At 38.4% G+C, this 14607-nt stretch overlaps 1 protein-coding gene across 2 annotated transcripts in view; it reads right to left on the bottom strand.

Annotated features, from left to right (window-relative positions):
* CACNB4 (calcium voltage-gated channel auxiliary subunit beta 4) overlaps positions 1 to 14607 on the bottom strand; it is a 253853-nt gene that overhangs the window by 19101 nt on the left and 220145 nt on the right. For both annotated transcript variants that reach the window (XM_047084335.1, XM_047084336.1), the window contains exons 10-11: positions 5900 to 6009; positions 302 to 453 (exon numbers count right to left, since the gene is read on the bottom strand). In XM_047084335.1, the coding sequence (XP_046940291.1) occupies positions 302 to 453; positions 5900 to 6009 (262 nt within the window). The remainder of the gene's footprint in view (positions 1 to 301; positions 454 to 5899; positions 6010 to 14607) is intronic.

The following is a 14607-nucleotide window of genomic DNA, read 5'->3' as shown; positions in this document are numbered from 1 at the left end:
CAAAGCATAAGAGACTCTTAAAAACTGAGAACTAAATGACGGTTGATGGGGGGTGGGAGGGCGGGGAGGGTAGGTGATGGGTATTGAAGAGGGAATCTTTTGGGATGAGCACTGGGTGTTGTATGGAAACCAATTTGACAATAAATTTCATATATTAAAATAAATAAATAAATAAAATTAAAAAAAATAAAAAGGGCCTCAATAAGATACTGTAAGGACTCATGAACAAAAAAAGCACAGAGCAAAGACTATTTCAAAAGAAATGAGCTTCTAATTCTTAAGGCAGAAATGAGGTAATTACCTTTGGAGATGAAACTTTAACATGAACAATAATTGGTGCTAAAGAAGTCTTTATAAGTTGTGCTGGGTGATTGATGGTGTCTGCGTCAAGAACAACCAGTTGCAAAGATCTTGCCAACTCAAAGATTCTTTCAATTTCACTTTGCACTTCCGCTAAAAGGAGAAATAATAAACAACAGGACATGGTTATTTTTATTAATTAGTTCTTATGTGTAAAACCATTTAAAACCATTTGGATGTTTGTCTATATTGCACAACAGAACATTCTGAATTTCATGCTTCTGTTAACTTAAGATCTTTCCTAAAGAGAGAGAGATGGGTTGAGTTTTTCATAAAACCAAAAAATTGGTGAAAAAAAATTGAGATGGCTCTCTTGACTCACTTCTTACACTTGCCCTGATATTCAGCTACTTATATAGCTATGTTGTTTTTGATTATTGCTTTGTTCCAAAGAACTTTTATTTTAGCTATAAAAGCTAAAACCACAATTAGGAAAGAATTGAAATACATGCAGAGCAACATTGCATAGAAAGCAAATTATACTGAAATATTCCAGCTAAGCAAGAATTTATATATTGATATTTTGTGAATATGTTTTTTAAAAAATCCCACAATTCATCTGTTTTGACTGATGTGCACATTTTTGTATCCAGGGTTAAATGTTCTGGGTCTACACTTACGATAACAAACTGCTACGCTTTAATTCAAGTATTAGGGCCAGTACACTTGTTCTAAGGCATAATTTCAGCATTAAAAAGAAAAACAACTAAGGCCAATTATATTATAAATGCTGCAATGCCTTGAGAATGCAAATCTATTCAATTGGCTGTAACAGCCAAGTGACTGAAATCTCTGTGTGAATCTGGTCGAATAAAAAAATCTAGTTGTTTGTCTGAAGTACTCTAGCTATTTTTAAAGCAAAGCAGATTACCTATAAAAACATAATACGTCTTTCTAAAACATAAAAAACTTTTTCACATATGTTTTATAAATCATCTGACTTACTGGGTCATGTCTAAAGTCTGAATTAGACTACTTAATTTTCAGAGAGATGATCTTATTTTGCTTTTTACTTACTTTTACTTTTGGCCTATTTATTACAGGCATGACCCAGCAATGTTGTAATCTCATTTAAATTACACAGAGCAAACAAGTTACCTAATTTAAATAACTTCAAAGATGGCCTAAGTAAGAGGTGATGTTGCTCTAAAAATAACTCTAGAAGAGTTTCTACCACAATGTTGTGATTTGTTTTGCTTATCCAGTATACATTCAAGTTCACGTCACCCACCACAAGCCAAAACCTTCCATAACCAAACATATGGACAAGGTGTGTGGGATCATGGATGTTCAAGACTATCATGTAACTCCAATTTGGGGGACTTTGCATAATAGCATAAAATTCTGACTTCCCACCAAATCACTGATGTTTAATCCATGATTTGTATTAGAAATATGAATTTAGAGGGTCAACATAGCAATCATTGTTCATATCATCCAATTCCAATGGTCTGAAAGATGTCATGTTACTTTGGACTGTGACTAGCTCTCAAGGTATTTATGTAAAGAATCTGGACAATTAGGCTTATTTGCAAAATTCTTCTGAAGTCACCTAGTACATTTGTCAATAATAAATAACATACCCATCCCTTTTTTCTCACATGTCAAAAACACTTTTTAAAAAAAAGAGATCTTTCTTATGAGAGAAGTTCAGAAAATAAATTTTATTTTTATTGTAGTATATTTCAGCCTCAGGCTGTTGGGGTGTGTTCCCCATTTGTTGTTGTCATTAAATCGACACTGGTTTAAGGTAACTCCCGGCCAGGACTGTTGTAGAACAAGTCTGCATTGCTTTAAGTTTCAAATCTGAATACAACATTTTCTCAAGTAGCAAAATGGCAGTGAGGCAAACTGGACTGCTCTGGTATAAAGAACCCTTGAGACACACTGTGTAAATAACTCAGAAATGCCTGGGCCTTATTTACTCTACACCAGCAATGAGATAAGTGTGGTTTTTGACCTGTGCGGAGGGCAAGCACATCCACAGCTTAGGCAACACAAAACTCTTAGGTAATGGCATTCCAGCACAAGTGGAGAGGTGCTCAGGCAAGCAAGCCAGGAGGCTGCAGACGGCCACACTATATACTAGAGTGGGTCCCTATGTGGATAATAGGTATATAGAATTCAATACCTAAACTGTCTGAGAAAGAGAATGGCATATGTATCTACATAGCTCATTTTCTTAAAAACTTGGAGCAAGCCCAGCAATCCTGACTTTCCATGCTGATTCTCAGAAGGTTCCAAAGGAAGTTTCACCATGATCTTACTACAGACAAATGGGGCTCTGAGAAATTTGGACTATGATGCTGGAGGGACCTCAATGAACACTTCTATAACTTGACCACGACTGATCTAGATCCACTTCTCTCTAGCATCTCTGACACCTGTGATCTTTCTTATATCCAAATGCTTAAACTACTTCAATGGCTCCTTTGGGTTCAAAACAACATTGCCCAAAGTGAATACCCTGGAACACTAATCCCGTAAGATATCCTAAGGGGAAAAAGAGATTTTTTTTTTTGCAGGCTATAATAATTTCTTTTGGAATTTCAAACATGCATTACCCTTTGTATCTTAATGGCTCTTCAAAGTCTTGCAGTAAAGAAATCTGCCAATTGTTTAATCCAAATTTCCAAATTTATCTGACTGAGGATAATGTTTGGATGTAGCAACTATTAGTATTTTTAGAACCCACATTTCATAGAATCTACCTTGGAGGAGGTTTCTTTAGCAAGGCATACTAGAGCCCTAACATACTAGCCTCAACATACTTTTTCAGTCTCTTTCCCTGTTGCTCTCAAACCATGCCACCCACTCTCTTTTTTTAAGTATGCTGTGCACAAACTATTTGTTTATCACCTACACAGTGTTTTTTACATGTTGATGCCTTTGGACATTCTTGTCTTCCATGAAGAACCAGCTCAAATATAACTTTTTCAAACTCTTCTCTTTCACCTCTTACTCCCTACGCTTCTTTCTTTATACCCCTAGCTTTTTGTTCATAAATCTATTATCAGACAGTATTTTAACCACCTGTCCCTTCTTTCTGTTGGCTTATAGGTAAGACACTTTGTCTTTAGTTATGTTTGTACTTACTAAGTCTGGCATAATTTGTGGCATATAACAATAACCATGTGATGAGGAAATCTACAAATGTGCATTAACAAGCAGGCAAATGGACATAAGTGGCTCACATAGGGATTATTATAATAGATTTCCATTAAATTAATTCCAATGGCTATAGGTGTATGAATTTACAAAGCAAAGGAAAAAACCAGTGAACTGACACTGCCTTGTTTCTTCATCAATATTTACACTAGCTCCACTCCACTGACTGAAACAGGTGACTAGATTACACAGAATGACTTCAAAGAATGTCCATAAAACCCTTGGCTGGTATGGATGGTTAGAATCAGGCAACCTCACTTATGCACCTAAGTGTTTTTTAGCCTCTCATTATTTATCAGAAGAAGAAGTAATTAAAAGTCAAAGGCACTTTGTGGAGTGAGGAGAGTGGAAGAGGGAAGAACAGAGAACAGATGCTTGTTCAAGAAATCTTCAGTCTAACTTTTCCAAAGAAGACATCCAGATGGCCAACAGACACACGAAAAGATGCTCAACATCACTCATCATCAGGGAAACACAAATCAAAGCCACACTGAGATATCACTTCACACCGGTCAGAGTAGCTGAAATGAGCAAATCAGAAAACAACAGATGCTGGTGAGGATGTGGAGAAAAGGGAACCTTCTTGCACTGCTGGTGGGAATGCAAACTGGTGCAGCTGCTCTGGAAAACAGTGTGGAGGTTCCTCAAAAAATTAAAAATAGAACTACCCTATGACCCAGCGATAGCACTACTAGGAATTCACCCAAAGGATATATATATAGGAGTGCTGATACATAGGGGCACTTGTACCCCAATGTTTATAGCAGTACTTTCAACAATAGCCAAATTATGGAAAGAGCCTAAATGTCCATCAACTGATGAATGCATAAAGAAGATGTGGTTTATATATACAATGGAATACTACTTGGCAATGGGAAGGAATGAAATCATGCCATTTGCAGCAATGTGGATGGAACTGGAAGGTATTATGCTGAGTGAAATAAGTCAGTCAGAAAAGGACAGATATCATATGTTTTCACTCATATGTGGATCTTGAGAAACTTAACAGAAGACCACATGGGAAGGGAAGGGGGAAAAATAGTTACAAACAGAGAGGGAGGGAGGCAAACCACAAGAGACTCTTAAATACAGAGAACAAACTGAGGGTGGATGGGGGAGGGTGGTGGCGAGGGGAAAATGGGTGATGGGCATAGAGAAGAGCACTTGTTGGGATGAGCACTGGGTGTTGTATGTAAGCCAATGTGACAATAAATTATATTCATAAAAAAAAGAAATCTTCAGTCTAATTTGGCATCCTTGTCTCTCACAGTATTTAACTTTAGTCACCTAATCTGATTCATCATCATCAACTCTTCCATTGTTACCACCTCAAGGTCAAAATTACTGTCTCTTTAAGAGTGTTTCACTCAGCATGTGAGGGATCTAAATACAAAACTAAGGAAAGAACCACTGATGTCCAAGCTCCTGCCTTCACAAGAACAAACAACTATTCATTTGGTACGTTTAACATTCTTTTTATAAAGCAACCATGCAGCAGACATTTATTGAACAATTACCATGTGCCAATCCCATGCTAGGAATATACAGATGATACTTTGTAGCCTGTTTGCAATCTGTACAATTCTTAGTGCAGGGCCAAGGTATAGCCTTCAATGAATTCTCGATGGGATGTTTAGGCATGCAAGCGATCTGGGAATTTTTTTGTTTTCTATCATCATCTCAGTAGTTTAAGAAAATATAGTGACAGAGAAGACCCTTATCTTTCCCACTCTGCCCATAAGGGAGGAGGTAGCAAAACAAACTGCCCTCAGAATGTGAATGCAAAGCAGACTCCTAGAAAGTTATAAGTGGACTGCACCACTCTTGGCAATCATAGAAACCACAAACAGGCTTTTGAGATGAATGTCATGATTGCCCAGCAGTGTGGACTTGTTTGTGTGGATGGTAATTCCATCTTCCACAGCCCTGCTCATAACATGGTGTTATGTAGCTAACGATATAAGGCGTTCTTCCATTTTCCATCATGGTGAATTTCATAATTCTTTCTAACTAGTGCTCCAGGAAAGACACATTTAAACTCCCTACATGTTATTAATGCTCATTGCTATTTCCACTTAAAGATGTGACTGTTCTGGATACTACCAGCTAGCAGCAGAAGCTATACTAAGAGCCCAATGAGGGTTCTTCCCACCAGACTACTGATTAACTAATTGACTAGAGCTGAGACAGAGGAGGCTCTGGCTGTTGAAGGAGTCTGCTCCCTTCTTTTCCATGATAGCATTCTCTTCAGTTAATCAGCACTTCCCCATTCAGAATGGGGAGAAGACTGGAAAAGACATTCACAAGTGAAACATGTGTCATCCCACTCTGAAAACACAGCTTGGAGAAGTACCATATTTGAACATCTTACCTAAGCTGGACCGAGTGTTCGAACGTTCAATTATTGCTCGCTTGCTGGGATTATTTAGGACAGACCTCTTAGCAAGAGAAATGTCAGCTGTCACTCTTGTTATTGATATCCTATGAATAGGAACACAGAACAGAACAAGCCAGTAGAAATGTTATGGGGCTCTCAAGTGATTTATAACCACAGTATTTAGTAACCACTTTACATACTGCATTGCAACCACAGTATAATAAACATCGCCACAAGTATTTTAAATAGGCTTTGGCTAGTATTAAAAATATAAGTCAGGTATAATGGAGGAAGGTTCTGGCTATTTAACCAAAACAAAAAGCAAACCTGTGGTTAAAAACAAAGCTCTTCCTCCACTACTGTCTAGCTTGTCAAATTCTCTTTATAATGCACACCACACCAGGAGGGAATCAAAATATGTGAATAAACATGCTCTTTCTAGGAACCATCAATACAATTTCCCTACACTTCACAGTTGATTTGCTCTTGAATAAGACCTTCAGGAACTACAAATGTTCTGCCCAGGCATATCAACCAGAGGGGAAAACCCTGTTCATTTTCATCAACACTCAACCAGTTGGTAGTGATGTTGTATTCCTGATGCCTAACAGTTAATTCATGATACAAGAAGCATCTCTCCACAAGCCCAAAGGAATGTTTCATTTCGAAGAATATGGAAAATATGACTTCTATTCTGCCTGCACAAGATCTGTCAGCATATTTGCTTAGGACTTTGAATGCATAAAGTGGAAAGACATAAGACACTATAGTTGAGGGCAATGTGAGGATTGCGCCAGGATTTTGGCAAGTCAGAAAGTTTCCTGCAGTTACACAAGAGAAGAATAAAGCAAAGAAGTTGCAGATGAACAAAGAGAGGAGTCCATATGCATATGATTTATCAAATAAGAATCTCTGGAATTTACAGCCTTAAAATTCTTTATTTTAAACCGTGACTGATGAATTTCAGGTTATTATCTACCTGTAGAATGCAAAGCATGCCTCTCTAAGCCAGTTACTGCCACCATGGACCTTTCCCCATTCTCATTTTCAGAGCTTTGGCAGAGTTCTGGAATGGAGACAAGAGAGTAGTGCCCCTTCCCTTTTTGCTCAGTGCACCAATTTGCCTTCATTTTTATATTCCTTTGGCGACTGGTGCAGGGAAGAGGTAGAGTTGATATCAATTACTGAGCCATAGTTTTGGTATACTGTCAGCACTCTCAAGAGACTCTTCACCTGACTTCAGTGACCCAAAGCCTTAAGGAAAATTTAAAGTATTCCTTGTCACAAATGGTTCTTTAAAGCTATACAGGCTATCTAAAAGTTCTGATACCATTTTAACGCAAAGCACCTTCTTGTGTCATTGTATTGTATTTATATGCTGTAGATGGTCAGTGAGTTTTAAATTCTTAATGTTTTTAGAATTTTTAGTCACTAATAAATTATTGGAGTCATCTTCATATTATCTTCTACAGAAACCAAGAGTTTTGTGAAATACTTCTGGGCCACCGAGAACACCAAGGGGAGGCTGAGTTGGCAGACCTCCAGCTTTCCTACCTTCCATGTCAGGCAAACGCCTCTGCATTTCTGTTTTCTACATTGGGGCTTTATATATGATTTCCTTGTAAAAAGCTGCCCAACTGCTAAAAGACATTGGAAAACACTGGTCAAGTACAACTGCTTCATTTTACCAAGAAAACTGAGACACAGAGAGGAAGTTCCACATGATTAGTTAGAGACTAAGAAGACCTGAAACACAGGCCCCCAAGCACCAGGCCAATCCTTAGTCACCTGAGTGATGATAAGTCTCACAGAGCTTCAGTTTTCTTCTCCAGCAACCCCACATCCCCAGATGTAAGCCAAATCATCAAGTGCAGATGCAATCGATCTTGGCCATGTGCAGAGAAGTGGTCAGGACTTTAGTGAGCTTAAAGTCAAGGGAACCCCATGTCTGAGTCTGCATTACTCAGTTGGCTTTTGCAACTTGAAGTATGAAATCTCATAGGCATCCTGTGTTCACAGCTTCTTTACTTTACAGAATAGAGATTGCTCATTTATTTTTGTGTGTTTGTTTGTTTGTTGTTTTAAGGAGAGAGTTGTTGGTTAGAAACATACAGTCAAGTTCCAGAGCAATTCAAATACATGACTGGAGGCGAATGGGTTAAATTAGGAACAGAATTCAACTTTCTAAAATAAAGACTTTTGAAGGGCCCAAAAAGTCTATTCTGTTTATGGGAGACCAAAATTTGTAGTTCCATACAAGCCAAATAGTGAGTCTTGGTTCTTAAAATTTGAAAGGATTACCACCATACCATCACATATAGAGTTTTATAAGTTTTTACAAGTTTTACAAAAAAGCAAGCAAACAAACAAAACAATAAAGACACACACACACCTGCTTCATATATTCTCCAAACAGAAAAAGGTATGGACAATACAGGGTTCTTTTTCTTGTTCTATTTGTCACCAAAATACCAGCGAATTTGTTAATACAAGTTATTTCTTTTAAAAAAATTTTTTAATGTTTATTTTATTTTATTTTATATTTTTTGAGATAGAGACAGAGCATGAGGATGGGAGGGGCAGACGGAGGCGGAGACACAGAATCTGAAGCAGGCGCCAGCTCTGAGCTGTCATCACAGAGCCTGATGCGGGGCTCAAACCCACAAACCGTGAGATCATGACCTGAGCCGAAATGGAAAGCTTAACTGACTGAGCCCCCCAGGCACCCCAATACAAGTTATTTCTTAATAAAAGTACACATGCATGCATGAAGGAGCTCAGGACAAGATAGACACAGCCCCAGAAACCCTTCAGTAAGACAAAGCAGAGTTTTCTGTTTTCTACTGCAAAGATGCTTACTATTATCAAAATAAAAAACCAAACCCACACTTTTTTTTTGTAAAAGACTCTCCAGAAATGTAATTGAATACTTCTAGTTTATATACCTTTTTTAGTTTTATATACTTAAAAAATATTTTATATACTATATATTTTTATATTTTTATATACTAGTTATATATTTTTATTACTTTTTTTAACTTAAAAAATGCCCTTTCCACTTCTTTTCTTGCTGTACTCATTCCCTCCAGTACTTCCATGCATCTTGTTTGATGTATGTTTTTATGAAGTTTCCTAGGAAACTTTTCTGTGACATAGTGTTAGTAGTTACTGGCTGGTCGATTAATGCTAACAGAAGTTCAGCTCCTCAGCAAACTGGGTTTAGTAGCAAATGTCACTGAAAACTAGCAAAAATTGTTCTCTAACTCTAGCAAATCTGAACCCCACCTGTTCTTTATTTCTGTTTTCGAATTCATCATAATTGCCCCAATCTATCATGACCTATGAGTATTAGTTTTTTGAGAAAAGATATTACTTTCAGTTATAACATATCCATTCAAAAATAATTGTTATTTCCATATTGGTTCAGAATGGCTATAAGGTCCTTCTATGCTCTATCCTTGCTACATCTAATATGCAACACTGTTAGTACATTAATTAAAAAAAAATAACTCCTAGTATTCATAGAGGAGAGTATTCCAAAGAGCAGAACAGCGTACTGTCAAGAGAATTGGGATGGAGGGCCTACATAGACCTGAGTATTCTTCCTGGATCTTGCTCTTGCTGGTTGTGTGACCATGGACAAGTCAGATTAGCATCAGAATCCTAATCAACAAAATGGTGATACTGGTCAAAATAGCTAAAATTAACAACTCAGGAAACAACGGATGTTGGTGAGGATGTGGAGAAAGAGGATCTCTTTTGCACTGCTGGTGGGAATGCAAACTGGTGCAGACACTCTGGAAACAGTGTGGAGATTCCTCAAAAAATTAAAAATAGAACTACCCTACGACCCAGAAATAGTACTACTAGGAATTTATTCAAAGGATACAGGAGTGCTGATTCATAGGACACATGTACCCCAATGATTATAGCAGCTCTATCAACAACAGCCAAATTATGGAAAGAGCCCCAATGTCCATCAACTGATGAATGGATAAAGAAGCTGTGATTTACATGTACAATGGAATACTACTTGGCAATGAGAAAGAATGAAATCCTGCCATTTGCAATAATGTGGATGGAACTGCAGGGTATTATGCTAAGTGAAATAAGTCAGAGAAAGACAGATATCATATGTTTTCACTCATATGTGGAATCTGAGAAACTTGACAGAAAACCATGGGAGAAGGGAAGGGAAAAAATAGTTTTAAACAGAGAGGGAGGCAAACTGAAGGTTTAAGGGGGGGTAACAGGGGGAGGGGAAAATGGGTGATGGGCATTGAGGAGGGCACTTGTTGTGATGAGCATTGGGTGTTGTATACAAGTGATGAATCATGGGAATCTACTTCTGAAGCCAAGAGCACACTGTATACACTGTATGTTAGCTAACTTGACAATATTTAGAAAAAAAATAATAAAATAAAATAGTGATAGCAGCTTTGCCAAACTATCTTCTAGGACTGCCAGTAGGGGCAAACGAGGTAATATACAAAAGTGCTTTGTTAACCTAATACATAGAAGACAATTACTGCAGATTTGAAGACTTGAAGGGGACAGTTTCTTTATATTCTGTCCTCAAAAAAAAGCAGTCTACCATGAACTCTCCTACCACCAGAGTCCATGGAATTTATATAGACTTTCAGGGGAGGAGAATCAGGTCAGACGTGTTGTAATCAAAACCTGCTAATTTAAGTATTCATGTTTGCCATTAAAGTGTTCAATTACTTATCTCTAGTGTTTGACCACTGATGAGTCTCCACCTGAAGAGAGAGAATGGTAGAAGGAGATGATAAGAGGGTGATATTGACTTTGAAACAGAAGGTGCTGTGTTGTTCTTTTCCATTTGTTGACGGCAGTTACAAGGTGCTTTGATTCTGCCATGACTTGGCTACTCTGTTGATAGCATCAAGGGTTCCCATTGCTGTTTATGAACAAACATTACCTCTCTGAGTCTCCTAAGTTGTATTCTCAGCCTCGTTTCTTCAAATTCTTCCTCAAACCCTTTTAAAAAAGTATTCCCCCTCCCTTTATTTTTATTTTGGAAAGAGAGAGAGAGCGAGGGAGTGTGAGAGGCAGAAGGGCAGAGGGAGAGGGAGAGAGAGAATCTCAAGCAGGCTCCACCCCCAGTGCAGAGTCCTGACACAGAGCTCGAACTCAGGAACCATGAGTTCATGACCAGAGCCAAAATCAAGAGTCAGACGCTTAACTGACTGAGCCACCTAAGTGTCCCTCAACCCTTTTTTCCTTCGAGTGGCCTTTGGCTAATAACGTCCTTTAACTTTAGATTTTATCTATATAGATTACAGGATGTTTATTTAGGATTTTTGGCCACGATCATGTCGATTACAAAGTGTTCAGTAATTGCCATAGAGCTGATCTGATCTAGTCATCAAAATGCCTAAAGCCAGCAATTTTATTGGAATTTGAAACGATTAGCATAGTTCAACAAATGGCAGTTGGTTGGACTGCCTGCTGTTCTATGAATGGTATATTCAACCAGCTGAACAAACCTCATCCCAAAGGATGATCCCCAATGAATGTTTGTGGTAGAAAATGAAGAGAGAAAAGTTCCACATCGTTGTGAACCCTGTGTGTTCACCAGGCTGATGCCATCGTACCAGCTGGTTAGGCTCATCTAATTTACGATCTGTGCACAGGCACTGTCACCACGTGTGGATATGCACATGGACGAGGGTTCCTCAGGAACTATTTGGTACTATGCTTTTCATATTTCTTCTGCGTATTACAGTTAGGCCCTACAGTAGCAATCATGGCAATAAAACTGTCTAATAAGCAGCTCTCAACGGACCCATATAATTTCTAAGGTATCAAAAAAGGGCAAGTATATGATTTTGTAACAATCAAGCTACTGGACTTTAATCCAATTTGTTGAATTACTGTCTAACCAGGATCTGGAAAACAGTACTGAAGAAAGCCTCTTAGCCAATGGATCCATTTTTTGCTCTTTCTGGAAAATAATAAGACTTTCTCTTGACTATTTTGTCTAACCTACTACATTCATAGCCAATGAAACACTGAGTGGGTTTTCATTAGAACATACTGTTTATGCTGTATCACTGTGCTATAGCCTTCTGTGTAATTGTTCTCTTGGCTGGTTTCAGTTAAAGACTATTTGTTGTTTTCACTCTCTTTATTAATTGGTAAAACATAATACAGCAGATTGTCATAGCTCAAAATGTAAGGCTATTTCCCACACAGCAGATGTGTCAGAGTCGGCGTGAAGCTACAAGCACATGGCTTCTTCCTTATCAAAGTCTCTACATACCCTCAAGTAATAAATTCATTACTGGTTTTTCTGCAGCACTGTCCTCTTATTATCTGAAAGCAAGTCCACTCTGCTACTCCCACCTTTACTGTCTATCTTCTATCAACTCTGCCATAAATCAGAGCTCTCCAGCACCGAGTCTCTTTCTCTGGCTATTACTTTGGCTGCTGTTGAAATCTTCCTTTTATCTCTAGATCCTCGGCTGTGCCATCAGACCGTATGGAACACTTGGCATTGACATTTCAATCCTGTTTCTACTAAAACCATCTTCAACAATGTGTATAAATGCTTGACGCAGCAACTTTACCTGACTCAAAACAAATCTCTGCTGTTACAATCAAATGCACTTCCTCTTTCTGGGCCTGAAAATTGAGGAAGAACCTCAGATGCTTCATTCTTGAAAGTAGTAATTAAGCCATTCACTTTCTCTTTGTGAAATTTTAAAAAATCCCCTTCTTCTTTTCCTTTCCGTCCTACCTTTCAGACAGTTAAAAATACTGTTATTTATAAGGATGTTACATGGTGATGGAAAGAATCTAACGCAAACAGGCTGTGTTATGGGACACGATTGTTCAGCTTGAGGACTGCTATTGGGTCTCATGATGAGGTACAGCTCAGAACTTCCTTAGGTAAAGACAACAGAGGTTAAAACCATGTGACTTCAAGCATAGTTAAAGGAAGTGTGTGTGTGTGTGTGTGTGTGTGTGTGTGTGTGTGTGTGTCTGTGTGTGACCAAGAACACAGAAGACTGAGGGGCGTCTGGGTGGCTCAGTTGGTTAAGCATCCAATTTTGGCTCAGGTCATGATCTCGTAGTTCATGGGTTCAAGCCCCACATTGGGCTCTGTGCTGACAGCTCAGAGCCTGGAGCCTGCTTTGGATTCTGTGTCTCTCTCTCTCTCTCTCTCTCTCTCTCTCTCTCCCCTCCTCCCCACTCATGCTCTATCTCTCTCTGTCTCTCAAAAATAAATAAACATTAAAAAAAGAAAAAGAACACAGAAGACTGAGCCATGAATGTTAGCTGTCAACAATCCACAGACTGCTGCATGAAGGTAAGGATTAAGGCCCAACCATCAGAAGGCAAGACCAAGACCAATGCTATTAAATTAAAGAGTCGGAGTTCAGCTGTTCTTTGCAATGCTTTTTCAAGAAGTGAATTCTCAATAACCAAACATTCTCAAACAGAAGCAGTTTATCCATCTGTTTGTGGTTGCTGAAGCAAAGAGATTAGAATAAAAGAACTTTTACATTTCCTTCCAACCCCAATATTCTAGTATTCAGTGCTTCATTTGTTTTCTTTGAAACCATCTCATTCTCTGTGTATCTTCTGTTTAAAAACAAGGGGGGTGGGGAGAGGAGCAGGATAAATCCAAGGCTTTCTTAGTAAGCCTTTTGGGTGCACTAGATGAATGTGGCAGAGACGGTTATTTGTTCAGCAAAATCTATTTCCTCTTCCTCCTGAGCCATGGCTAGACTGCATTTCCCAGCCTGTTTTGTAATTCAGTGTGGACACACAACCAAGTTTTAACCAATGAAAAGTGAGGATCCATGTGCGTCATGTCCAGGCTGGCATGTGCCTCTCCCCACCAGCTGACCGGAGAGCCCCCCTCAGGCCGAGGGCTCCAAATGATGGATGGAAGAGGCTTTCCGCCCAATCCTCCCCTCTGCCACTCTATCACTTCCTCCTCGCTGAGGGACACCTGCCTCAGACTGTTAAATGAGCAACAGTAAGCTCCCACTTGTGTTTAAATCGTTATATATTTTGGGGTCTATTTATTAAAGCAGCCTGGCACTGTATTAATGTACTCAGCTATTCACATAATGGCTCTGAAGCATTCTGATTTCTTGAACTAAAATCTCAATTATTGGAACTAAAATCTCAGTTTCTTTGTATATAGTCCCAGAAGCTAATGAATATTTTAAGTACGATTACCCAGAAGGCTTTTCTTTTGACAAATGTATACAGTTTGTACTCAAAGCATGGTTTGCTTTTTTCCCTTAAAATAGCATATTTTTCAAAATGTATTTGATGCTATTTAAAAAATATATTTGGTAAGCTGGATGCATGTACCATACTTCTCAGTATACACTGTGTACATTTTCTTCATTTCTACTATGTCTTCGATATTTGCATGTTATTTTTACAAGGAGTGTGTTCTGCATTGTAAAGGAGCTTAGTACATCGTATCAAGTCAACATGGACTTTTTTCCATTTCTCTGCAAAACACAGGAACTCTTTCTAGACGTTTTTCACAAAACCTAAATGATAAAATTATTTGATGGCTAAAGACTGAGCCGTATGAATAAGAGGATACATACAAAATACACTAACAAACTACAAGGTGATTTCTGATGAAATGAACCCAGAACTAAGCATCCAAACAAGTACTATTCTCTACAAAGTAGTCACTTAGGGAG

The sequence above is a fragment of the Lynx rufus genome, unplaced genomic scaffold (assembly GCF_022079265.1).
Source record: "Lynx rufus isolate CCGP_SWC_20201006 ecotype Redwood Valley unplaced genomic scaffold, mLynRuf1.p SCAF_2, whole genome shotgun sequence".
In the NCBI taxonomy this organism is placed as follows: Eukaryota; Metazoa; Chordata; class Mammalia; order Carnivora; family Felidae; genus Lynx; species Lynx rufus.
The sequence above is the reverse complement of the archived record's forward strand: the minus strand, read 5'-3'. Positions and strand labels throughout refer to the sequence as shown.